The sequence below is a fragment of the Mixophyes fleayi genome, chromosome 6 (genome assembly GCF_038048845.1).
Source record: "Mixophyes fleayi isolate aMixFle1 chromosome 6, aMixFle1.hap1, whole genome shotgun sequence".
Taxonomy (NCBI): Eukaryota; Metazoa; Chordata; class Amphibia; order Anura; family Limnodynastidae; genus Mixophyes; species Mixophyes fleayi.
Genome location: NC_134407.1, coordinates 38,941,526 through 38,967,924, shown reverse-complemented (window position 1 = coordinate 38,967,924; position 26,399 = coordinate 38,941,526). Strand labels below are relative to the sequence as shown.

The following is a 26,399-nucleotide window of genomic DNA, read 5'->3' as shown; positions in this document are numbered from 1 at the left end:
ATCTGAAGACATGTTTGTTTATATTAAACTAATTTATTTTTATGAACAAGAATCTTTAATCCAATAAATGAGTAACATAAGAGCCATGAAACAGGCTCTACATGTACCCATTTACATGTCTACTCTACATGTCCTCCCATTTACAGGTCTACTCTACATGTCCTCCCATTTACAGGTCTACTCTACATGACCTCCCATTTACAGGTCTACTCTACATGTCCTCCCATTTACAGGTCTACTCTACATGTCCTCCCATTTACATGTCTACTCTACATGTCCTCCCATTTACATGTCTACTCTACATGTCCTCCCATTTACATGTCTACTCTACATGTCCTCCCATTTACATGTCTACTCTACATGTCCTCCCATTTACATGTCTACTCTACATGTCCTCCCATTTACATGTCTACTCTACATGTCCTCCCATTTACATGTCTACTCTACATGTCCTCCCATTTACATGTCTACTCTACATGTCCTCCCATTTACATGTCTACTCTACATGTCCTCCCATTTACATGTCTACTCTATGTGTACATGGATCGGGTGGGTTATGACTAAGTGTGACACACACCTGCAGCAAGTCAGCATTTGAGAAAGTCTTTTTAATGGAAAATGTAAAACTTCTTTCAACTTCAATGTACAAAGCATGTGGAACACTTGCACTTTTAACAAATTAAAGCAAGCAAATGTTTTAAAAAAATACATCATTGAATGTATATATGTATATATTTACATAGCATATTAAGTTTTTTAATATTTAGCTTCAAAATGTCACATAAATTTTTACTAAAATGAGACAACTTGTTTCAAATAAATTACATCTTTTTTTAAATGTCTAATTATACATTGAGTAGGCTTCAATAAAACATTGAACTGTCTTTTTATTTTAATACCGTGTTATATTTTATAATATTATACAAAGTTTACAGTTATTTGGCAGTAATCTTTCAGATTATGTTATGAATGCTTCCAAATGCAGGCAATAGCTGGTGATTTGTGTTTTACCCTCACAGTTACTGTCTCAATGTAGTGAAAAATATCCAAATTATTTTAGCAAACTATACAAGTCACATTTACATTTGATCAACAATATAGCATAGAACTTTTTGTTTTCTTTTCTTTTTTTCAAAAAAATAAATACATTTAAATCTTTTGACATTTCTTTTTCACAAACGTTTAATATACACTATGATACAGTGTAGCGCGCTCTGATGCTTCCTCCTGCAAAGCTGGCTGGGCCTGTAATGCACTTCAGGAGGGGGTGGCCGTTTCGGATCACATTAGCTATGATAATGTTATACTGGTATGGTGTCAGTAACAAGTAAATACTTGAAGCAAGTTTCTTGGCACTGATGTCTTAGCAATGGGTGCTCAGTGTCTGTTTTTTTTTTTCTTTTTCTTTTTTTTTTTTGTCTTTTCTTGGGTTTTTTTCCCCGTTTCTCTTAAAAATCCACCTTGAAAATACTTAAGATTCCTCCATGTCTTTCATTTCTTCTTCGTACATCTTCAATGCTCTCACCATTTCTTTCACTGAATGGTACAAGATGTTTTTAACCTGGTACAAAAAAAAAACAAAGTAAGTATTTAGGACCTGGATACAGTACTTTCTATGTTCTATCACTTTAGTGTGTAAAGATTGCCATATTTAATTCATTTTTCTTTTTTTAAAATATAGGAACCTCTGTGGTGCCTTATAACCAAGATAACACTAGTGCTACTGTAATCATGAATAAACATGGCAATGTGTAACACCCACGGATATAACTGGGAGTGCAGGTCCACAGTATCTGTATAACTTAGATACCATTTAACCTGCAATATGATTGGTGAAGGTTGGTAAATTAAGCAACCACTGTACCATTTATGGTTCCCCAACACTATCATGATACACAATAGTGGAAAACAAGATAAAGGGGTGAGTCGCTCTGTGGCACTTGTGGCCAAAGTGCTCAGATCCGGCCACCAAGCATTACTCCTGAACTACAATGTGCTTGAAGCATGAAGTCTTCCAAAGTGATAACTATACCCTATGGTGACTGCCCTATTTGCTCAACACAATGGAAGTGCGATTGATTTGTCTTTACCGTTCATAGGAATATGAATATATAGATAGATATATATCAATCTCTTTCTTGTACCGCTGTTGGACTTTCTGGATAGCATGAAGACTGGACCCCAGGTATGTAAGTTTTGGGGTCCAGGGCTTACTTAAAGAAGTTGAAAAGTTGACAGTATCAACTACACAAAACTGCATCTTAGACAGATATCTGACATATATGAAAGACAACACAACACTGGACTTATTTTTACTATATTACAGCACTACAGTTTCTCATATATCCACCTTCTTACATGTCTGCATGCAGTTAGCATCTTCTGAGCAGCTATGAACATTCATGAGAATATAAATAGCCCAGGTCCTGGCAGGAGCATGCTCACTGCGCTCCTGAGTCACACATCCTGTGATATTACGCTGTCAGCTTTCAGGACATTGGTATGAAGGATCACATAAGATCAGTGGGACAGGAACATCTGCTCACACCAACAGCTTATTATAATAATGCCTATTAATAAGGCATTTAACACACAGGGGGAGGGATGCAGTTTTGTAGCTGAATTTTTTCCCAAAAATGTTGTATGTACAATACCTGCACATAGTCATTAGCATTCTGTTCAGGCTGTATTATTAATGTTAGATTTTTATTTATTTTTAAAACCTACAGGGCCCTTTGTAATAAGTTCCATTCCCAAAACTACCTCAGGGTGTGCGGCACTAAAGCACTGTCAGTGCTCTCCCTGAGTACAGCTGTGGCATTAACAGTATGAGGCAAAAATAAACCTATTTTAAATAAAGTTAAGTAAAAATTAAGACTATTAAAAAAAAACAGAGCTTCCTGCTGGACGGGGCATAGACGGGAGGGGAGCAGGGTAGATAAGTTTTCAGTACAATTACTCTCACAGCGCCCTCTATACACTAAGGTGAGCAGTGTCCCCCAACTGTATGTGCAAGAGAAATGTGACATGCCTGTCTCTGTGTGTAGACTGTATATCCATCACAGCTAGTAGACCGTTACGCTGATACCTGGTTTTTACTAGAATTTAATAATTTTTTTTACACTGGAGACAACGCACCTAGAAATGAGCTTCTGCCAAAGAGCAACTGGAAGGTGCAATATGTCCTATTTAAAGCGGTGCGTGCGTGTACAGGCTCTTTAACATAGGGATCACTAATCCCTATTACAATTATTATAACCAAATGTATATATATTTCAGCTTGTACAATTACTTTTTATTAAAAAAAAGATGTAAAGCAGCATTAGGAAAAAATATTGAAGTACAAGGATTTTAATTTGTGCACAGCCACTGATGGCATGAATCAGAGAATAGCAATAAGAGAAGTCTGTATTAATATTTGGTGGTGAAGGACAGTGTGCTCTTGCCAATTTAAGCAAGAACGCCAGGAAACACTGTCTGTCAACTTCTTACCTGCAATTTATCATCAAAATTAATTTCTTCTTTAGAAAGCCTCAGCTCTTGTGTTAGATGAAATGAGTGAACGAGATGTTCTGGGGACACAAAGTCTTGAGTCACTTGGATGCAGCTGTGAAAGTTTTGCACCTGCCACACAAGAAACACATTGGACAAGTGTTAGTTCCACACCACCCACCTCTGACACATGAGCGAGTGCGTTTATTCCCCACCCACAGTATGGGGAGAATGCAGAGCAGCTGAGTACAAGCACTGGATCACTGGACGTAGATCTACAGCATACAGGATGTTACTGCCAGGATACACACACATGCAGATCGTCCTACATGTATTTGTGTCAAACACTCACATAAAGACAATGCTATTCATCATCATCTATTTATATAGCGAAACTAACTCCGCAGCGCTGTACAGAGAACTCACTCACATCAGGCTCTGCCTCATTGGAGCTTACAATCTAAATCCCCTAACACACACAGACCAAGAGAGACTAAGGGCAATTTAATAGCAGTATGTTTTTGGAGTGTGAGTGGGTTTCCTCCAGGTGTTCCGTTATCCTCCCAAACACAGGGAGAACATACAAACTCCACAGAGATAAGGCCGGGAATCGAACTCATGACCCCAGTGCTGTGAGGCAGAAGTGCTAATCACTAAGCCACCATGCTGCCCAATATTGAATGCTATTCAATAAATGTCCTTTCATTGGGAAATATGCAACGACAAAACAATCCAATATCTGTACAAAATGATGGCCAGACACTATTTATAAATGTCCTGTCAGCAGGATAATTATCTAAGATCTAAGTTAGCCCTTATACCAGTAAAATCAGCGACCCTATCGCCGTACCTATTCCTCTGTCTTATATGGGTGGAGTCTGTAAGTGGTTATGTGATACCCTAATAGCAGGTCTTCGTACTATGCAGGTATCTTGGCTATAGCCACTTGACTAATCAGAAATGTTATATTGCTACTCCACCTGATAAATGGCTCCAGCAGGTAATATGATTCCGTCACCAAGGAATTGGACAAGCGCGTGGCTTTTCACACCATAATCATCCAGGAGACTTTGGCGGAGCTTCTTATTTAGGTACCAGTTCTGGTCTCGTATTGGGTCATGGTCAGGAAGTATTTCCAGACACTGCTCCTTTGCAGCCTATAAAAGGTGTGTGTGTTAAATGAAATTCCTAGGACCATGGCTTGTAGTTACTACAACATTTGTAAAATGAGACTTTAAACAAAAAAGACAACCTTAACATTAGAGTTTGGAAAAAGTTTCTACTAAGAGTACATTTTACACTTGCATAAAAGTATAGTTAAACTGAAATCTTTGAGAAACGCCACAACATCAATGCTACGGTAAGAAAAGTTTCTCAACTCTCCCCAGGAAAGCAGAAGTCATATGTAGAGACTGTGCTACGGTGCCGATAGTCATTGGCCGACTGTCTATAGACAGTTCTAGAATGTGAGTAATAGGCTGGACTCTGACACTGCCCTCAGTGCCAGATCCAACTGTTCTGCTACAGAGTCTGAGGAATGTTCCTCCCACTTTATTACCAGGAACATTAAAGCAAAATGCTTCACATATTAGTAATAACTAATACAAATAAGGTATTTAAACGTATCAACACATTTTGTTCCAGTTTAAAAAGAACAAAAAAAAAATATTTTACAAAAGGGTCTTTGGACTTAAAATAAAAAAGGGGGTATTCAATTAAGACGGCAGATCGCGGTTACACAATTTCTGTTACCGCAACATTGCGGATTTCCCTTTGCACCTGCGATGTTGTGGTACCGTATTGACACGTTATGTGCACAGCCCGCGTAACCGTGATCTGCCGTCTTAATTGAATTCCCCCCAATAAATGAAATATGCAAGTTTGTTTTTTTTAGTTTTTTTTAACATCTCCAAATACAGCTCATTCCTTATAAATGCAACGACAATGAAAGTTTTGCGTCTTACTAGGAGTCTGATATGGCTGCAGTAAAATGGACTTTGCCAATGATTATATTTCCCCTATGAACACAGAAGTGTCTGCCGTTATCTCAATCACCTTCAGTTCTGACAAGGTCCTGAATTTGTCACCAGACCTATTTGTAAATGTAGTTGCTCTTATGTAGACAACATGTTTCAGTTTTAATACCTCTATTGAAGGGCACATTAGGAAGACAATTAAAGGCAATGATATAGTATTACATGACAACATGTCCCATATTAAGGCCCTTGGTTTATACAAGTTAGGCCTGGCAGTGTGCTCAGACTTCATCTACAGGACAAATCACCAAATATATACCGTTTCATCCCTATGTATTGTAAAGCACTATGTTTGCAGGTCAAATTCTGCATCTATTACACATTTTACAGGACATTTCTTAGATATGATTAAACAATTAGGGGGGTATTCAATTCACAGCGGGATCTCCAGAAAACGAGTGCTCGAAAAATATTACCGTTAATACGGTAATATGCGCGTAAAAACCGTTAATACGGTAATTTACTCGCTGGATTTCAGAGCTGAAATTCAGCGAGTAAATTACCGTATTAACGGTAATATTTTTCAAACGCTCGTTTTCCGGAGATCCCTCTGTGAATTGAATACCCCCCGTAAAGATAATCTTTATATATTATCCAGGTTATTTTCAAATACAAAACACACTCTTGTACCCCTGAATGTTTTTATTCACAAATACCAACAAACCATGCCTTACCTTGTGGAGAAACTCTCGGATTTTATCTGCGTCTTTAGGCTCATAAATGTGCCATAGAGAACCTGGAACCTCACCGGTGTCCTTCAATTTTTTCTTTATGCATTCGTCCAGGTCCTCTTCTTCAAACTTCTTCAACACACCTAAGACAGAAACAAGGCTTCATTTAGAATGAAACAAAGCTATAAAATTCTTACAAGTAACCAATAACCACTCTTTGGCACAAATTGGCATCGCCAGTATTCTGTGGTTTGTTTCATTAGGAGCGGAACTCAGATAGGAAGAGGAGGTGGAGCCTCTCATGGTCCACAATAGTTATACCGCATGTACATTGTGATCACTCACCTAATCTCTAACAATAGTTATACCGCATGTACATTGTTATCACTCACCTAATCTCTAACAATAGTTATACCGCATGTACACTGTGATCACTCAGCTAATCTCTAACAATAGTTATACCGCATGTACATTGTTATCACTCACCTAATCTCTAACAATAGTTATACCGCATGCACATTGTGATCACTCACCTAACCTCTAACAATAGTTATACCGCATGTACATTGTGATCACTCAGCTAATCTCTAACAATAGTTATACCGCATGTACACTGTGATCACTCAGCTAATCTCTAACAATAGTTATACCGCATGCACATTGTGATCACTCACCTAACCTCTAACAATAGTTATACCGCATGTACATTGTGATCACTCACCTAATCTCTAACAATAGTTATACCGCATGTACATTGTGATCACTCACCTAATCTCTAACAATAGTTATACCGCATGTACATTGTGATCACTCACCTAATCTCTAACAATAGTTATACCGCATGTACATTGTTATCACTCACCTAATCTCTAACAATAGTTATACCGCATGCACATTGTGATCACTCACCTAACCTCTAACAATAGTTATACCGCATGTACATTGTGATCACTCAGCTAATCTCTAACAATAGTTATACCGCATGTACACTGTGATCACTCAGCTAATCTCTAACAATAGTTATACCGCATGCACATTGTGATCACTCACCTAACCTCTAACAATAGTTATACCGCATGTACATTGTGATCACTCACCTAATCTCTAACAATAGTTATACCGCATGTACATTGTGATCACTCACCTAATCTCTAACAATAGTTATACCGCATGTACATTGTGATCACTCACCTAATCTCTAACAATAGTTATACCGCATGTACATTGTGATCACTCATCTTATCTCTAACAATAGTTATACCGCATGCACATTGTGATCACTCACCTAATCTCTAACAATAGTTATACCGCATGTACATTGTGATCACTCACCTAATCTCTAACAATAGTTATACCGCATGTACATTGTGATCACTCACCTAATCTCTAACAATAGTTACCTATACACCTATAAAATATTCAATACCCTCTACAAGGAAACAGTACGGGGTATCCTATTTTAGTCAGTTATATATATCAAGATTGATTTTCCTTGCAAATCGTTATTCCTCTGCTGAATCACTCTGTATGTCTCTACACTGCTTGTCTGTTTTCTACCGAATCCAATATAAAATACTTTTACTAACCTATAAGGCCATCAACAAAGATGCACCAATATATATCTCCTCTCGTCTCAAAATATCTCCCAACTCGCCAACTCCGTTCTGCACAAGATCTGCGTCTCTCATCCACCCTCATTACATCCTCCCATTCCCGGTCACACTCTATGGAATTCTCTCCCTCGCACAATAAGACTCTCCACTGGTCTACAAACTTTCAAGCGTTCTCTGAAAACCCACCTCTTCAGACAAGCTTATAATATTCCTCACCCACCCTCTAAACCTCACTACATTAGCCTATTACCACCTGTTGCACAATTTCACACAAGACAACTACCCCTTGACCAACATTGTTGTGTGACAGGATCATTTATCTTATGAGTCACTTTTACCTTTGCAGTCTGGCTGGGCCGAAATGCAAAATGTAGACTTAACCTCATGTATCAAACTCCCATTGTCCCATAGATTGTAAGCTAGCGAGCAGCGGCCTTCTCACCTCTTTGTCTGTTTTACCCAGTTTACTATGTTTGTCCCCAATTGTAAAGAGCTACGGAATATGTTGGTGCTATATAAATAAATGATAATGATATGAAGATAACGTCATTTCAAAACTTACTCAGGGAGGATTCAGTGTCCCTAATTTATTCAGTTTCCACTACCTTCATATACCACTGTGCATTACACCCCTTCCTGCATATTTACATCTACAAATGTCACATCTGGTGGCATCACCAAAAAAACATTCCCCTGTCTCTCCCTCTATAATGTCCCTGATTAATAGAGCACATAGTTTGTAGTCTATACATAGGACAAATTGCCAAATAGATTTCATGAAAAATCTGAGATTGCTCTGAAAATGTAATAGTTACAATGGGACAAGTGGTAAAGTTTTTTTTTGTGATTTTATACTTGAGAATGGACATAAAAACAATAAAATTGCTTAGGTAGGTGACGTAACTAAAAAGTAATTGCCAGCAAAAGTAATGTAAGGCATCTCTGGTCTGGGATTAATGGCCAAGTTCTCACAGAGGTTCTTGGACTCTACACATGAGGCCTAATATATAGATCAGTCATGATGTATAAGTCACGCAGCTCCGGGGTCACTAACACCTACTCCAGAGCTGACCAATGTAACAAGCATTATCCTATTTGATAACATGGGCATTCCTGAGCCATATGACCCTGAAACTTAATATCACCTCTAATGGGCATTCATGTAGACCAGCAAAAACATCTTTTATCCCATTCCCATAAAGCCATTTCTAGAAGGTTGCTGGACTCCAGGGACCCAAGTGAATGGATGACCCTTGTGAACAACTCTTCCTTGTATAAATAATGGATATACCAATATAGGGGCTGACCCGATATAACTTGTATAGACACCCTGGACACCTCCCTGATGTAGGCTAGGTGGGACTACTCCCTTGAGGACTTGTACACCCGCTGCCGTCTCACATTGCGGCCCAACAGTTGACTATATGAATATTAGTCTGTTGTAACCGTTCTCTTGTTAGTATTGTGTTAGAGCCTGTATGGTGCTTTTTTAGGTGTGTACAAAACAAAGTAGGTCACAGACCTGATTTACTGGCTGCCAGGTTGTTTTTCATCGCACCAACATACACCAGAATGTTCACCATATCAGACACTTCAATGTGAAGATTTGTTGTGCCGGTGTCTTGATCCTTTGTGGCAATGACTCCTGGAATGTAATAAAATGGGAATTACTAACAGACAATTATGAATTCTCTTATTGGATTCAGTCACTTGGGAATGGTAACGAAATCACATTGTCGGTAATTATGTCTTCATAATAGTGACGTCACACTGCAATGTAATGGGACATTCAGCAGTAATGTATTGCAGGGGGTGAAGTCTGTCCATTGTACTGACAAGTGCCTGCCAGCCCAGCACAAAGCTATGTACAACACATTCACTTATCGTTACTTTAAAACATGTCTTTAAAAATATGAAAGAGTTTGTTTTATGGTGCTGAAAGTCGACCAGTGACCAAAGAGAGAGATCACCAATATAACATGGCCATCATTTATATCTTACATGTATTATAATCACACAGTGCCATGCACCAAGTAGGTAACTTGTAGGATTATATGATGAACAATTTCATCCTATGTAACCTGAGAGATGAGAAAGGACATAATAATGGTCTCTAATTATGTAACCCATGTATGCTGGACATACTATACCTCACTCGATATATGTCTGTAAAATATTTTGAATAAAATGTTAATGGATATATTTAATTCTAGTTCCTGGGAAAACGTCCATTTACCGCATTGGTTAGTAAGGTCCTGAGAAAGAAAACTACTGTGTCATGGGGGGAGGGGTGGGGGCCATGGAATATACACATTCCTGGTAAACACTGAAGGTAAGCTGTTTACCATCTTACTGACCAATGCTGGCAAATAGTGGAATAGTGTAACGGATAAATATTATAACGTGAATAGTCCACTACAATCAGCGTTGTGCAATTATTAATGATAAACTCACCATATGCGCTGCACATCCGCGGACCCAAGTCTGGGCGCACAAAGAACGTTGGCATGTGAGACGCCAGGTTAAACTTCCCATCTGGGTTGCAGTATTCTGGGACCGGGAGCATCCCAAAGAATTCTTCATGTCTGAGGAGAACATACGAGTGTTTTAAGTGAAATGTCAGAAATTATTAAGTTACTTCTTGTTATTGTGAAAACATTGCCCATTATGTTCAGCATATCTTGCATTGGAAATAGACGTAACCATTATGTAACGTAATCGAAAAATAAATGTCACAATATAAACGTCTGCAATATTACGCAATGTTAATATAAAAATAGCCAATGTCCGGATTGAATCAGAGCTGTTATATTAGCGGATTATGTCTATCATGTCAGTAACGTGACCTTAATAATGGAATGACACTGGGGCATGGCCAGGGTCCAGAGTGAGGAAGATATAATAAAGATGTGGCAGGCGCAACCCCTTGTGTTAGCTCATAGTCGGTACAAAAGGAGAACATCAAACTATGTATAGATGATCTATTGTCCTATACTGGGCAAAGCAAATATCAAGATTAGACTGCCCTAAAAGCTCTGAATAAAACAAATAATAAATCCCCCAGCAGGGGGAGCTGTGACACTATGTTGGATATTTAATCAGTGTAATCTCAGGGTACTGGACCCAACTGAGCTATGATGCACTTTCTGTAACACAATAAAACATGGGCTGTCACTGAATGTATTACAACAATGCACAATGTACAGGTATCATGCAGGAAACACTATTAATGCTGTTCACGCACTATTATTATTATAAGAGCTCTTTTCTCACCAGCTTCCATACATTTACAATGCAAATAAAAATGCATGTAAAATACACTTTTGTCTTTCATAAAACTGATGTAACTTGCATCTTAAACGTATTACAGACTAATCACTGTTAAATAGTGAGAGCATTGAAACGCACTGAAAAATGATGCAAATAAATGTACCTTTAGCAGCCATTTAATGTTATTCTAAATGGATTGCTCTAATGCTTATGTCAGTTACAGATCAGGGTTGACAAAAATGAAATATTTACACCACCTTGCAGTGCACATGATGATCTGCTACACAAAGTATAATTGTTACCCTGAATTATTAAATTGGTAGGGGACCATGTCCAGGGTATAACACCCCCCCACCCCAGATAACAGGGCTGTGGGTTTGATGAACAACGTTGGTGGGGGTGGGTATTTCCAGGACACCTGCAGATCTATACATTTGTTCATGGAGTTTTCCCATCATTCCTTTAATGATGGGAACCTTGAAGCAATGCGCCAACTACTTAGCATTGTTACCTTGCAGGCATCATGTTTTTAAAGTCCTCTCCAGACGGCTGGTCTTTCAGCTTCAAAAGAACAGTCTCTCCATTTTTTAGTTTCTGCCGTTCTGTTTAGTGTGGGGGAGAAGAATAAAAAACAATTAAAAGTGTGATACTTGTGACTGACAGAAAAACAAGTCATCATCCTTCCCTCACGCTCTGTTCGCTCATAAACAACGAAACTTACTGGAGACATCTTCAAATCCATCCCAGAACTCCTTCACGTTGCCGCTTGACACAACGCCTTCCTTGCAGTTCAAAAGATCCCCTTGATGGTCCCCAAAGTCATTGCTCACGGCCTCCGATTTCCACAGATTTGGGTTCATTCTTTTGTGGTTCCCAGAAACTAGAACAGTCTGAGAAACAATCATTTGCTGGGTTAGAACTGGTATAAGACACATGCAGTTCTACAAACCTATTCCTGATAGCAGGAAATAAAATATTAACAGAAGATATCTGGAGAAGTCACCACTTTTCAAATGAATACTATAACTACCTGGACACATTTAAACATCAGGAACATTAAAATGTATTATAATACATTGCTTTATAAAAAATAAAAAAGCCTGTCTCATCCCTTTTTTTTTCTACATAATTATTTTTATAATTCCATTACTTTAGTTTTATATTTATATACAAACCTGTTTACTTTGAAAACTATAGTATCTTTGTAGACTACATATTAAAATAATTTGTGTTTTCCATTCAATGGGGGGGGGATTCAATTCCCCCCAGAATAGCGCCGCGGCTAAGTGTATTACCGTTATTACGGTAATTTTAACACAGATTCCTGCTGGAAAAAGCCAGCGATGAAATGATCGTATTAATGGGAAGTATGCTCACTACTACCTTAATATCGGTAATAGTGCACAGGCCACGTTACTTTATACAGTAATGTGCCCAACTGAATCCACCCCAGTGTGTTTGTTGCAAAAAATCATGTTCAATAAAGATTTTACAGGAAAAAAATATATAAAAGAATTATTATAAGAACACAGGTGGAGAGCCAGTCATTCATTTGTATGCCGTTTCCTCCATCATAGCATTAATGTCTATTCACACACATCTGTGCTGTTGCTTGGCAACCACTGAGACGTGAGGATGTAAACAGATGGCGTTACACATCCTCCTGTAATCTGATTATATGATGAAGCATCGCGTCACAGAGCAGAATTTCACACAATGTGTGTAGAAAATAAATTATATTCTATCTATCTATATATATACATATACATATATACACACACATATACATACACACACACACATAATATATATCTATCTATATATATATATCTCTATCTCCATACACATATATACACACACATTATATATCTATACACACATACACTATGTGCCAAAATATATAAATATCAGCAGGAATACATAGAGCAGTAAACTTCTGGTATTGCCAATAGCCTTTGAAAGAGACAATGGGTTCCAGTGTAATATAGGATGTATGTGAGCACATCAGAAGGTCTGTTTTCTATTGTGTATCTATTGCTAATGCAACATGATCTCTTGGCACTCATTGGGACATCTGTGAAATAAATACAATATGTTTCCACATAGAAGAACTACTGCGTGATTTAGGAGTGCGGTTCACATTCCACCAAATTGATAACAGTAGGTAAACAAACACTTTCACTAAGAAACATTTGTCTCCTCAAATTTCATATGACTACAACCATTAGCAGCACATTTTTAAACATGTCAAGCTTGTTTACAAGCAGCGTTAAGAAAGCCTTTAATCTTTTTAGCCTGATAACATAACAACCGTTTCAGGTTATTGTAATGACTGCAAGTCTTTCATATCTTAGAACATTCACCAGCCAGTGGGTGACAGAGGAGGAACATTTTATGCCTCTTATGGGTGTGGAATAGAACGTTTACATTGAAAGGACCACAGAATGTTAAAATGGGAGCTATCTTATGACAGCTACTACTAATATTTAAAAACGCATTTGTCAAAAATTCGAGCAGTTTATTGTAAGTGAATATATTTGAGAAAATGTGTTTGCCTCACTATACGCAGCAGTATTATAGTACAACGCATCTAACCACTTTCATCCAGAACATACAACACACGTAAATACCATGTGAATCATCTGTCAACACATGGGAACGATATATATATGAGGCAATTGTTATTTTTCAGTTTATTGGCAAGGTTAGGCAAACTTTGCAAATCCTAATAAAACATTATTGTGCAACAGAACAAACCAGGAGGATAGATACACAGCAGGAAATAAAGTGGCATCCTGACCATCAGGAAGAGTGGTAATGAGAGTGATCGCTGGTGAAATGTAGTGTTACAGTATTATAAAAACTTGTTTGTTCACATCTATTTAGTATAAGAGATCTTCGCTCAATCTTCAGATCTATGCCTAAAGCATTATATAAAAACACACACAGGGCGATGTAGGGGGGAAGCACCCCGATATAAACTAAACACTACTCTTCAACAACTATAATCAGCAGCTAGAGGTGCAATAACTTAAAAAGCTCACATACCCCCCTAAGAATACCATATCGCTCTCGTCTTTTCATTTCTAGATCTTAAACGAACATCTGACTTAAAGTCTGGCCTGAATATATGATGTGCCATGATGGGCAAAGAATATATCTATTTACAGCAGTTACCTTACTCAAGGTTAGAAGGTGGTCACATAGCTGTACAAGGAAAAGGAGACCAGAGTGATCACACGCTGCTGGTTATGTCTATAGAGTATCAGCCCATTGATCCTGCCCTCCGTTACTCACCTTCCCTTGCTTCCAACACTCTCTGAAGAGCTTCCAGTTGCTGTTATGTTTATGATCTTTTAACCATAAAATGTGACGATCGCAGATCCAAGAATGTGGAATATCGCTGTGTGTTCGTGTGTTCTCCTCCAGCGGCGGCTTGCGGCTCTCTGGAATTTCCTCCTTTGGCTCAGATTTCACATTGGGTTTAGGTGGCCTTGTGGCAGGAATCTTGTTTTCAACCACCGAGGCAATGATGTCATCTAAGATGTTTGGCATAGACCTTCCGCCTTTACAGTTCTGTTATTAAAACATGAAAAAATAGATTCACTAAAACCGAACAAATATCCCAATGAAGGCTCCATGTATTTAAAACGTGACATTGTGCGCGCAGTGAGATGGCAAAGGCAGTTCTAGTTGGCTGAACATTAGGCAAAGTTGTCGGCATATTGCAGAGGGCAACAGTGATAGCAGTTACTGAAGACCTCCGTGATATCACAGGTCCCTAATGGACGGTGCCTGCCTCCAACTGTGTATAGGTGAAAAGGGTCGCATTCATTATAAACAACATATTTTAAGATGCACACAATCTGTTGTCTAGAACTTACAGAGCATACACATGTCCTGTATTGCCGGAGATCATACAATGCATTTTAGCACATTATAGACTTATTATAGAGTGTCTAACTGAACATTCTGGAGATCTATTATAAATTCTAAATGATGATGTTCTTGCCCTGGAGTTCTACGCCGACAACAGCTTAGACACCGACATTGGCAAGCTGAGCTGCCAAACATATCTAAATAATAATGCAAATTGACTGAGATCTTCTCTGTTGGCCATGATTATAGGCATTTTCATATTTGACCATGGTGGGAAGTTATTTGCTTAATTAACGTATAAATAAGTTACACACTATTTATTATTAATAGCAAGATAAACAAGTTCAGCTTGCTATTGTCTGGGAATGTTTTGCAGCTCCCTGTACCCAGTTTCAAACCTGATTTAACTTGTCTGCACCAATTAAATATTAAACACCGCTCTTGCGTTTCCCACTCAAAGACAACTTTGTTTGCCGCTTACTTCCAAGTTGTTGGTTGTCTTTGGCAAGTAGCTGGTGTCTGAGAACTGTTTAGCTAAGAGAATTACTTTCCCTTTACAGCATCATTTTTCCTACACATGATTTCAGCAATCCAAACAGTCTGAACATCCAAACAGATATGCCTAGCACTTAAGAGCACAATGTAACTATTTATAAAAGGGATAACAAAAATTCGTATAGAAGGGGTAGAATGACAGAGCGAACACTCACTGGATAGCCTGCTGTGTAAACGGGCGCAAAGGCAATGCCAGCATCTGTGGATCCCAGGCGCAGCTTGCCAGCAGTAGTAGTTAGCAGGTCCCGCAGGGTGGAGCCCTGCTCGCTATTTTGCGATATGGGGGAGGAGGATTTGCAGTTTACGGTTTCATTAACTTGGTCTTCCTTGATATGCTTGTTCACTGGACGCTCTTTATTCTCTAAAGCAGAAAATGAAGGTGAAAAACAGTTAAAAGGTGTTACAGTAGTGTAGAGCCCAAGTCAAATTTAAAAGGCTGTCTAAACAGGTCTCATAATGGAAGCAAACAAGCTTAATGTCTACCTCACTGCAAACTCCTTTCTATGTCCCACAAGGCCTCTATAATTACTTTCACTAAACTGTCCACACAGACAGATCCAGTGACCAGGGCAGAATCCAAATTGGCCACACATATTGCAACTACATTGGACAGTTCATAGCTTGGGGCGAACAGCCAGATTCCATGTGGACAAATGACCACCAACGGTTGATGACCGCATACACTATTAACGTTCTACATGATGTACCCTATCCTGCAACTAACACCAGTCTCACACATGGCTGGAGGAGCTACTGACCTTTCTTTTCTTCTCTGGACTTCTGCTCAGCCAGGTCTGCTAACCAGTGCAGTGAAGAATGGGATTCTGGGGAGGCCAACTTGCTGTCTGTGCTTGTGTCACTTCCTGGGCTGACATTGCCGTTGGTTTCAGGCTTTTGAGAAGGGCTGTGCTGCTGTGACTCCGGCAAGCTTAGCGATATCTTGTTACTGTGATTGAGGACATTCTGCAACACCTAAAATATTGGATATTCACAAAAATGTGACTATAAAAAACACGTCCATCCCCATTGTTCTCTATAATCTTCTAAACTATCTTTAGAAAAATACAATAGTACAGTAGGAGGCAATACCTATTATACCATAAATACAAAACTACAGTTACACTAACATTCATTGGAACAAGAGGGTAACCAAACCACCTCAATGTGTTATCTAAGCATGTACAAGAGAAGCCGAGTCTTCATTATGCAGTTGCCAGCATACCCCTTCCATACTCTATTGGGATAACCATTACAAGGCTAGGTGGATGGTGCAACAAGTCATCTAAACTAAGCTCCTTCTCCTAGTGACGTATTTGTTATGATGAAGTAGTATATATATATATATATATATATATATATATATGAGGGAATATTCTATGGAGGATGGAACAACTTGTTTAGCTTAAACCGCTCACACAAACATGCACTACAATGTATTAATTAAACTATGTCACCCTTTTTAGAATGATGTTTCCACCATAACACTAGGTTTGCCCTGCACTATACAGAGTATACAAAGGGAATAATGAATACTATAAGTTTATATATAGAAACATAATTTAACGGCAGAAAAGATTCACTCGCACCATTTTTTAACCTATGGTAACCTCAAACCTTATTTGATCCTTTGTTCTTGTAAGGATATCCTTAAGTCTATATTAAGTATGTTTAAATTGCTCTACTGTATTATCTTCTAACACTTCTGATGGGAGTTTATTCCACTTATCCACTAGCCTGTCTGTGAAGTAAGAATAGGATTCTAAAATACGCCCAGTCAACGATCCTCTAACATCTTATTTGGCACTTTTATGGGGTGGAAATACTATATTCATATCAGATTGTTCTTTATGTTCTGATTAACTTAAAAAAAAAATTGAAAGTCGCCCATAAGATGATAAATTAGAGTGAAAGAATACAGAGAATAACACTGAATACTCTGACAGAAAACTGGATCATGCATCAAACATGAATCATCACACCTGAAGGATTCCTCAAGATAACTGCAGATATTAGACCACCACAAGGAATCATTGGACACGAGTGTGTTAATATTTAATCTCTCTCTGCCACGAAGGAGGTGTTAACGTGATTAGCTTTATTTTCATGTTGCGTCCTTCTGAGAATTTGCGGAACGCAGCCTCACCTGTGACACTCCATTCATTGCTGGGAACTTGCCGCTCTGTGAGTTCTGTTTAATGGTACACTGACAGTTTGATCTAATTGCAAATCTGTCTCGGAGGCTGTGCATTGCTTCTAGGAGGTCAGTCAGTACTGCAGCAAGAGACGAGACAAAGCAGACATAAGAATCACAGCATTAAGGTATCTTCTGTTCCCTATGCGGAAGATGGTGAAAACAACCGGAACTTTATGAGACCCGGCTCACACTAGCAAATCCAAACATTTACTTGCATGTATATTGTGAAACTCACATCTTAATGTGGATCCTGTTAATACCCTGTATAGAATCCATATTTACTATACAAAACGTAAAAGGGAAAGAGGAAAAACGTACCAACATATACCGTTTAGTTAAGCTTCTTGGTCAATATTTTAAGATATGGTGGACACTAGTACTTCCAGTTCCCCAGATCTGAGTAATATGCTCGCTTGTCTAGCTAGCGCTGACACACAGTGTGTGCAACGAGACCTACAATAGTTTGTGAATTATGACTTACCTGAACTTGGAATAATCTGTGTGGGCATAAGGTGCTTGTAATCATGAGGTTGTCCCTTTACACATTTCAGCCAAGTGTATAACTCTCTATCTGCAAGAACAGAACATGTGAGTGTTTCATGGCACAGGTCAGTTACCATTACTTATAGGACGGCTGGATTTCTGTGTGAAAATGTGGCAGGCGTCATACATTTCAATTGCAACACAATTTTTCACTAAATAATAGTAAATATAAATAAAAGAAATATAATATTGTAATTTTCAGACGGTGAACCTAGCGAACGCTTAGCAGAGGGACAATTTTTTTTAAAATGAATTGTCTAAAATTGTTATCAATTGGGGGTATACAAATAATGAATACTAATTGTATTTAATATTACATTGCTGCCTGTACAGTTAACCATTAGACTGACTAATGATTATTATACACACAAACAATACATATATTTGCATTACTTCAGCACTGACATAATCTGTCACACCATTTATACAGCTTCTATTTTAGGGTAATTACCCATAATTAATGCTGAGGAAATGCTGACACAGCAAAAACTCCCAAATCGTTCCAAAGAATAATACGTAGATTGAATAAAACTCGTCATAGTGAATGTTTTGAGGACATAGTCATTTAAAAGTTTAGATTGCGTATATTCAACCCTGGGCATTGCCATCAATGAAAAAAAGCCTCTTTTGACAGTGTATCCCTGGTTCAATTAACATCCTCTCTAGGTTATTTACAACCGTACACCTTGTCCTGTGATGTCTTCACTAAATCATACCATTTTGACAGGCAATTTAAACACTTGCCCTGAGCACTGGAAGCTCTTTAACCATCTTTTAGTGGTGTTTTGACAGAATTCACAGGTCATTAAATTTACAGAGATTAAATCCATTCTCTTTACCATAGTATGGATTTATGTTTTAATTTTATTAAAATCCACCAATCCATCAAAAAAGTCAGAATGATTTACTATTGAAATATGCCAATCTATTTATCCCACGTATATATTCTGCTTTAATTAAATGCAGTCATGAGTTCAGGTTGGAGGTTAGAGAGGTTGGCAGAATGGACAGCATACAACATCAATAACATACTTTCATTTTCGCTGTGATTTTTGTCAAGTGTCACAAAATTGACACATATGCCTATGTCATGGGAACCTTTACACATATATCCGTTACCTACTCAGGAAGCCTATTTACATACCTAGAATGAATTTCAGTTTGTGATTAGTTCCTGATTGTGCTTCACATCATAAGTGAATGGGCCCCTTTCCAGGCCGCACTGTAATCTATATAATGAACTGGTGTCACGCCATGGTAAGAAGCGGTTAAATAATGGCATGGATAAGGCAGGACACACACAGCCTCCAGTCTCAAAGTACGTAATTCAAACCATTATTAAACAGAACTGTGAAACAGGAGAGATTATTTTGAGAACTAGCTCCATGTAGACAGGAAAAGACAAATGAACAAAGGGGAGTTATGAAATGTCTTGCTGTAATCACTGAAGGGGAGTTTCTCAAGTACAGAAATAGCAATTCACCAGATAGAAGAACTGTGCAGCAGGACTGCTTGCTAAGCATTTCTGGGAGAAGGCAGGATAAGCAATGCACAGAATGGAGTGTTTCATGCAAACTAACCTCGAGAACTTTTCCTTTCCTTCGCCTTGTAACAATCCAGACAGACCACAAATCCACATTTCTGGCAGACCCAGTGAATGTTAAACAAGGTGGCTTCACAGGCATCGCACATCTCGCGTACACCGCGCACTGCTCTCTTCCAGGCTATTTTTGCTGAAATGGACAATTTAAAAAAACATGAACATCTGCTCTGTGCAAATATTTGCTTTACAGAATGGTTAGTTCTTTGGTTGGTGACCTTGGCTGATAAGTCAGGACACATCTTTTATCTTCCAGCTAGAGATAATAATGCTTAAAAAAAAAAAAACACTCACGCCAAGAATTTAATTCTAATATTTTATAACTTAAAGCAGATCTCTCGCATTCTATTTTCCTATACTACATAGTGACTTGTGCACCGTGTCATACACAAATAAAGAACAGAGCCTATTCATCGAGGAAAAGAGTGTTTTATTCAGTGCGCTATATGCTTTCTTACAGTTTAAATAGCAATAGTGTTGTGATATCTGGAGGAACCGGGCTCGGGAACACTCTAGTCTGACAGCCCAACTCTACTTCCAGGTGGAACGGTCAGACTACACGACACATGCTCCTGGGCTGGCGCTACACGTCACCGCACTACTGCTGTGTGAGCTGGGAGAAGGGCTGCCCAGGACAGAGCAGAGTGCTGAATAACGCGCTCTTACACGGGCGAAGAGGGTTCTACTTCCCTGACTATAGCGTTACAACTGCATCTCAGCCTTAGGTACCTTTATATATACGGTATTGTTACAGATCTGTTAACACCACACTAATCCCAGTTTATATAGCACTTCCATATGACTTCTGTACTACAGATAGTAAGACATGTGTATATATAAATGGTGCATAGGAACACTGTGTCATTGTCTGCTACAAATAGGTAACTAGAACATTAGAAGCACCACCACTGGTTTTGTTTTATTTCCAGATAAGACCTCTAAATATTTCTGCTCCCATCTCCATCTGCTTTTGCATAGTAGTACTTTATAAAGTATTTTCCAATACATCAGGTTTATACTGGTTCTATTTCTAGTTTACACTTCCACTTACTGACGGAACCGTTCAGGGTGGTTTGATCCTGGCGCTGGCAGACCCTGATGATCACTGTACTTGAGATTGTACAGGAAGTGTTGACAAACCAGCTACAATATCAATTTCTGAGATAGAACTAAAGTAGCTTGCAGCTCAGGAGGGTGAGAAGCAACAACAGACGGTAAGCTTGCAGCCCTCTCACTACTTTACCTGCCTCTTAACACCAAGTCTTTATTAATGTGTTTGTCCCCAATTGTATAGGGGTGTGGAGAATGCTGGCTCTATATAAATAAATGCTGATAATAAGAATAATATCACAAAGAACACTTTAGCTAAGTCCCCCTGCCCAGCTGCTGTTAATATGACCATTACAGATAGGTTATTCATTTTCCATCAAGGAAGTGAATATACTTACTATAGGTCACCGGCTTTAGAGAGCCTGGACCAGAATTTGCCCTCAATTACAGTCACAGCTCCATGCTGTAATTACTTTACTCGTCCGTCTTAGCAGAGACCACAGTACTATAAACTTTCTCTGCGTCATTCATTAGAGTATAATTCATTTTTGGTGCCATCATTATAAAATCTGCTAGCCTCTGTTGCTGAATGCTCGCGGCATCCATTGCTTATTTAATTCATTCCTTTTGCCTGGCTGCGGACATCATTTCCCACACACAATATTTACAGAAAAAACGTGTGAACTAAATCTCATGTTCCCTATAAAAACACAGCAACGAGTCTCATGCCAGGCCGTATACGCAACGCGAGGCTGCACCTACCATCCTTCTTCACCCAGGACATAGCAGCTTTCTCAGACGTCACCAGCTGACAGAATTTATCGCCAATGTAACCCAAGATATACTTAATAGACTGTAGATCCAATTCATCATCTTCATAGTTTTCGTGCGTCCATAAACTCAGTGTTTCATCATCGTACTGGTCAGGGGTAGAAAATCCATCTATTCTAACAACCCCATTTTTACTGAAAGATAACCTGGAACACAGCAGAAAAAGGAATTGTTTTGGTGCTGGCAGTATCCCGCTCTGTGTGTGTACGAGGTGTTTGTGCAATAAATAAAACAGACTGTTCCAGGATTATAACAATTCTACAACACAAAACATTTTACTTTAAGGCTTTTCTGGGCACATATAACAAATTGCATGCCCACTTTGGTACACCCAGACATGATGGATATCATTACATAGTACATTCAATCTAGTGAGGGAACAGGACATGGTATTCTGTAATAACTGCAAAGAACAGTGTATTCTTGGCCTTTGGATGTACTTGCTGGGACGCTGTATTGCTAGAACAAACATCTAAAGGTAATTAAGAAAGATCATTAGACAAAATATGACCTTACAGCGATTTTTAAACACTGAATAAAATATGTAATTTATAGAGTTCCTCCATACTACAATTAGCATTTACCTCCATATTAAACTGTTCAGAAGGGCTCCATGCAGTGACCCTAAGGAGTAAATCTGTCTGTGTGAATACATTATTAATGAAAAGTGCCAATTTCCGCTTTTCACAAATCCCTGGATAATGGGTGGTAACTGCTATAGCAAACCTAGCCTACTCTACCAGTATGGACAGGCCTCTCTCCCAGAACCCAAACACTTCACTACTTGAACTTGGCCAAGGCGGGGATTGATGTCATCATAGCCCCTCCCCTTGTATGGGTGTGGTAGGGTCTTGTACATACACAAGTACCATATACTCTTTCAGCTTAGCCATCCCTTGACCTTCATCCCATTTTCTGCCTTACAGTATTCTCAAAGGCTGTCTCAATATTAGTTTGCATCCCTATATAACGCCATTATTATATTATGCATTACTGTTCAACCAGAAACCTTATACAATTCTGCATTTCAGGACTATCGGCAAATGATGGGAATGATCCTATTAGAACAGCTGGAATGCCATTTAAAACTGGTGTTGCTATGATGCAGGATTTGTGACCAAACAATTCCAAACTGTTGGCTCACTCAAACTATCTAATGGACTCTGCTGTATTCAACGATGACCACAACTTGGCGGACTCATTATTACCTTCGGAAGTAATAAAATCTGCAGAAAACTGGAGAGTGGGTGGACTCGTCCCCTTTTTTGGTACGGATCAGCCGACATTCTCTGCATTTCTGTAAATTTGGCCCAATCTCACAGCAAGAGTCATCCTGCAGAAAGGATTCCCCGGTCTGCTTGAGTTTCTTCACTTTCCGCCAGTCTTTTAATACTGAACGAGGTATGCCAGCTGAAACCACATCACAACAAGTGTCAGCAGGAACTGGAGAGATAGCTGGCATTTTCATATGGTGGAACTGGTGCTAACGAGCGTGAGGTTAGCAGAAAAGCACAATTTATCATTTCCCAGGGAAATAAAGAGGAAAAGCCAATGGCAAGCATAATTCAAGAAACCCAATTATTTTGAAGAATGTAACAATTTAAATAAATATAATTAAAGTTTGTGTATGTGATGTTCTGCTAGTGGTCAGATGATACATTCTTCATTACCCACAGTTCTCCAGCACTAAATATTCATTTTTTTTCTTTTTTTCGGACTCAGATTTAACTATGAATATTCTCTGGAAAATGAAGCATACACAGCGATGTAAATCTTATACATACTATAGAGGGATCAATGTTTCACACAAAATCTCTATGATATTATCATTTACTACAACACAAGCTACAGGCATCATCAGAAACACAACACAAAGGGTCCACCAGTCCTGCATTTCACTGATCAATATTCACAATAATTTTAATTAATTAAAATTAATTAATTAATTAAAGGCAGAGTGATTCTACATCATAAATACAGGGTTCAGAACTGCGGAAACATATACCAGTAATGTGTTATCTGACTATTGACCGCAAAGCTGGATCCAACACTGAGTCAAGAGAGCCAATTTACACAGATTACAACCAGGTCTAGGTGATGACAGTCCTCTGCAACCATTGTAGTTCAGATTACTATGTATCATTTATCATCATCAGCCCAAACTCCGTTTCAAAACACTTGCAAAACCAGTTAACCAAACAGATCAGCTCCCTAACTCCTGTTACTCTCTATGGTAATGCAACACTTGCTGGTGAGAGGAATCCATTTTCGAAGTTGCCTTCATCTGAATGAGCACCTGCAGCCAGCCATATTAAAGCAAAGAGTGTAACAGACTGCCTGATCAGGACAATTTCCTTTTCAACAATAGCACATGTTTGTAGGGGATTATTTCTCTGCATTATGGATAAACCATAAATAAAGATAAATTAAGATGAACAGTAGATGTGCCTGTATCCTGAGGGTTTAAAGGCACCATCTCTAGATCACGGTGCATTGCAGTGAAGCAGAGCCTGAACATCCCTGTTCTCAAAGGGCCTTATGGCTGTGTGCTGGCAGTAAATATCCTCCCTAGCTTTGACAAAGGAACCTAAGGGGTAAAAAAAAGAGACTTTCCTTAAGGAAGGGTCTGAAACCTGTGCCCCAAGAGCCTGCGAGTCAGGTGGAAAGTAGGATATGTACTAGTGTCCTAGATGAATACATGTGAGCCATACGTTGACCATAACAGACAAACTCTATGCACTTAAAGAACCGAAAAAGCATTTCATATTAAACAGACACCTCACCTCTCACTGTAATCTCACAAAAGCTGGACCAGCTCTATTTTTATTAATTAAAATTGCCCTCGCTGTCTAATGAAAACAGAGCAGCATGCAAGTGGCCAGATTAGCTATATAAATCAGCTTCTACTCACTCTGTACTGACGAGTCATTTATTTAACACAGCATTTATTCATTATATGATTTCCATGTCAACATCTTAATTGCAAATTGAGTAATCTGACTGCCTATGGAACAGAAATAGCTGTGGCTCAGCTATATTTCCAGCAGCACTCAGTTCACAGACAGAGAAAATACCCTGCAGTAAAACAAATAGTCCACTGACTGATTCCTAAACTTACCCTACACATCACTGCTATAAGCAGCCTGGATAAAGTGGATGGGTGGGGGCTTATGAATGAATGCAGCCTGTCTGTGCTTAAGATTTAACTGCAAGTCCACAAGCATGAAAAGGGGTTAGTAATACAACACTCTGTCCAAGGGTGGATACAGAAATAAAAAAAATATATATATATATTATAAACATATCACGGAGAGTTGTTTTAATACAGAGGCTCACACATGTCAGATCATGAAATTGGGGGGCTTATAAAGACTTCATTGGACAAAATACATTCCTGACATGGAAACTGTGGCGTTTCAATTTAAACAAGACGTGTAAAAATGACCGGCGTATTCATTCCACACAAGTCACATTTTATTAATTGGGACAGACAGCTTTGCAAAGGGAGACTATGCTACCTCTCCTCAACAACAACACACAGACATACTATAAAACCAATCAGAGTCACAAGAGTGCGATTACAACCAATGATGCCAGACAATGGTTTAGTCCAGTGTTGGCTAACCTGTGACACTCCAGGTGTTGTGGAACTACAAGTCCCAGCATGCTTTGCCAATATATAGCAGCTTATTGCTGGAAGAGTATGCTGGGACTTGTAGTTTCACACCACCTGGAGTGTCACAGGTTAGCCAACACTGGTTTAGTCTGTCTCCTGTGTAATCAAACAGGCAGAGATGGGACACCTGGCTTGTACAGACTGCACAACTATTTAGTATGTCCTTATAGCTGCTGTGGAGGATCTCCCCTACTACGGACAGGTCCCGTCTATATGCAAGTTCTGTGACCCTGCTAAACAGAGCACATGGTGAGGGACTCCCACAAGAGGGCTATTTTGGGGAAGGGAGGGTATTTAGTACAGTGGTTATTAAAAGGGGAAAACCAATTTAAGACATGCTAATAATAACCAAAACGTCTTAATTTATCTACAACCAAAGAGATTTATAAGCACGCTAGATGATGTGACCGAGTCACTCTCAATAGTATTTGGGGTCAACGTTTCTGTGTATGGGTTTCAACCTAGCTGTTGCCTAGACACAGTGGCGTCAGATGTGTTGTAGGCTGAACCAATTAATCCAGTATCACTGGGATCTAGTTATAGCAAAGACGTGCAAAGTGATGTCACTGGTTCCTAGTGATTTGATAGGCTACATTCTAATGAATATTGGTTCATCCCACAAAATGTCTGCCTCCACAATGAGCAGTCGTCAAGTACATGGTAAGCAATTTAAAATAAACAAGTTTAACATTAAACACCCTTTCACACTATGCAAAGTCATTTAAGTGCTGCCCATAACTCAGGACATTACAATGAGAGCTGGAGGTGTGTGCTACAGCAGAGGTCTTTCACAGTGGTGTTTACTGTGCAAATTAAATAACAAAAGAACAATGTATTTATGTGCTCCAGTTTACGGTTTAATTGGGAAGCAATATGAATGACCTAGGTGTTCTTCATCTACTTAGAATTTCTGTAATCAATCTTAACTTTCCTAAAATATTTGACACAGGAAAGCTAAACGCACAATTACAATGCAGTATGGATCACCA

The 26,399-nt window shown here is 38.8% G+C and overlaps 1 protein-coding gene across 2 annotated transcripts in view; it reads right to left on the bottom strand.

Annotated features, from left to right (window-relative positions):
* Nucleotides 1–594: 594 nt before the first annotated feature.
* JMJD1C (jumonji domain containing 1C) overlaps nucleotides 595–26,399 on the bottom strand; it is a 178,055-nt gene continuing 152,250 nt past the window's right edge. For both annotated transcript variants that reach the window (XM_075216329.1, XM_075216330.1), the window contains exons 11-26: nucleotides 22,943–23,144; nucleotides 21,666–21,880; nucleotides 19,834–19,986; nucleotides 18,192–18,281; nucleotides 17,660–17,787; nucleotides 16,275–16,488; nucleotides 15,672–15,877; nucleotides 14,380–14,658; nucleotides 11,804–11,972; nucleotides 11,594–11,684; nucleotides 10,267–10,397; nucleotides 9,335–9,457; nucleotides 6,203–6,342; nucleotides 4,473–4,649; nucleotides 3,493–3,624; nucleotides 595–1,561 (exon numbers count right to left, since the gene is read on the bottom strand). In XM_075216329.1, coding sequence (XP_075072430.1) covers nucleotides 1,472–1,561; nucleotides 3,493–3,624; nucleotides 4,473–4,649; nucleotides 6,203–6,342; nucleotides 9,335–9,457; nucleotides 10,267–10,397; nucleotides 11,594–11,684; nucleotides 11,804–11,972; nucleotides 14,380–14,658; nucleotides 15,672–15,877; nucleotides 16,275–16,488; nucleotides 17,660–17,787; nucleotides 18,192–18,281; nucleotides 19,834–19,986; nucleotides 21,666–21,880; nucleotides 22,943–23,144 — 2,540 coding nt within the window. In that variant the 3' untranslated portion in view covers nucleotides 595–1,471. The remainder of the gene's footprint in view (nucleotides 1,562–3,492; nucleotides 3,625–4,472; nucleotides 4,650–6,202; nucleotides 6,343–9,334; nucleotides 9,458–10,266; nucleotides 10,398–11,593; nucleotides 11,685–11,803; nucleotides 11,973–14,379; nucleotides 14,659–15,671; nucleotides 15,878–16,274; nucleotides 16,489–17,659; nucleotides 17,788–18,191; nucleotides 18,282–19,833; nucleotides 19,987–21,665; nucleotides 21,881–22,942; nucleotides 23,145–26,399) is intronic.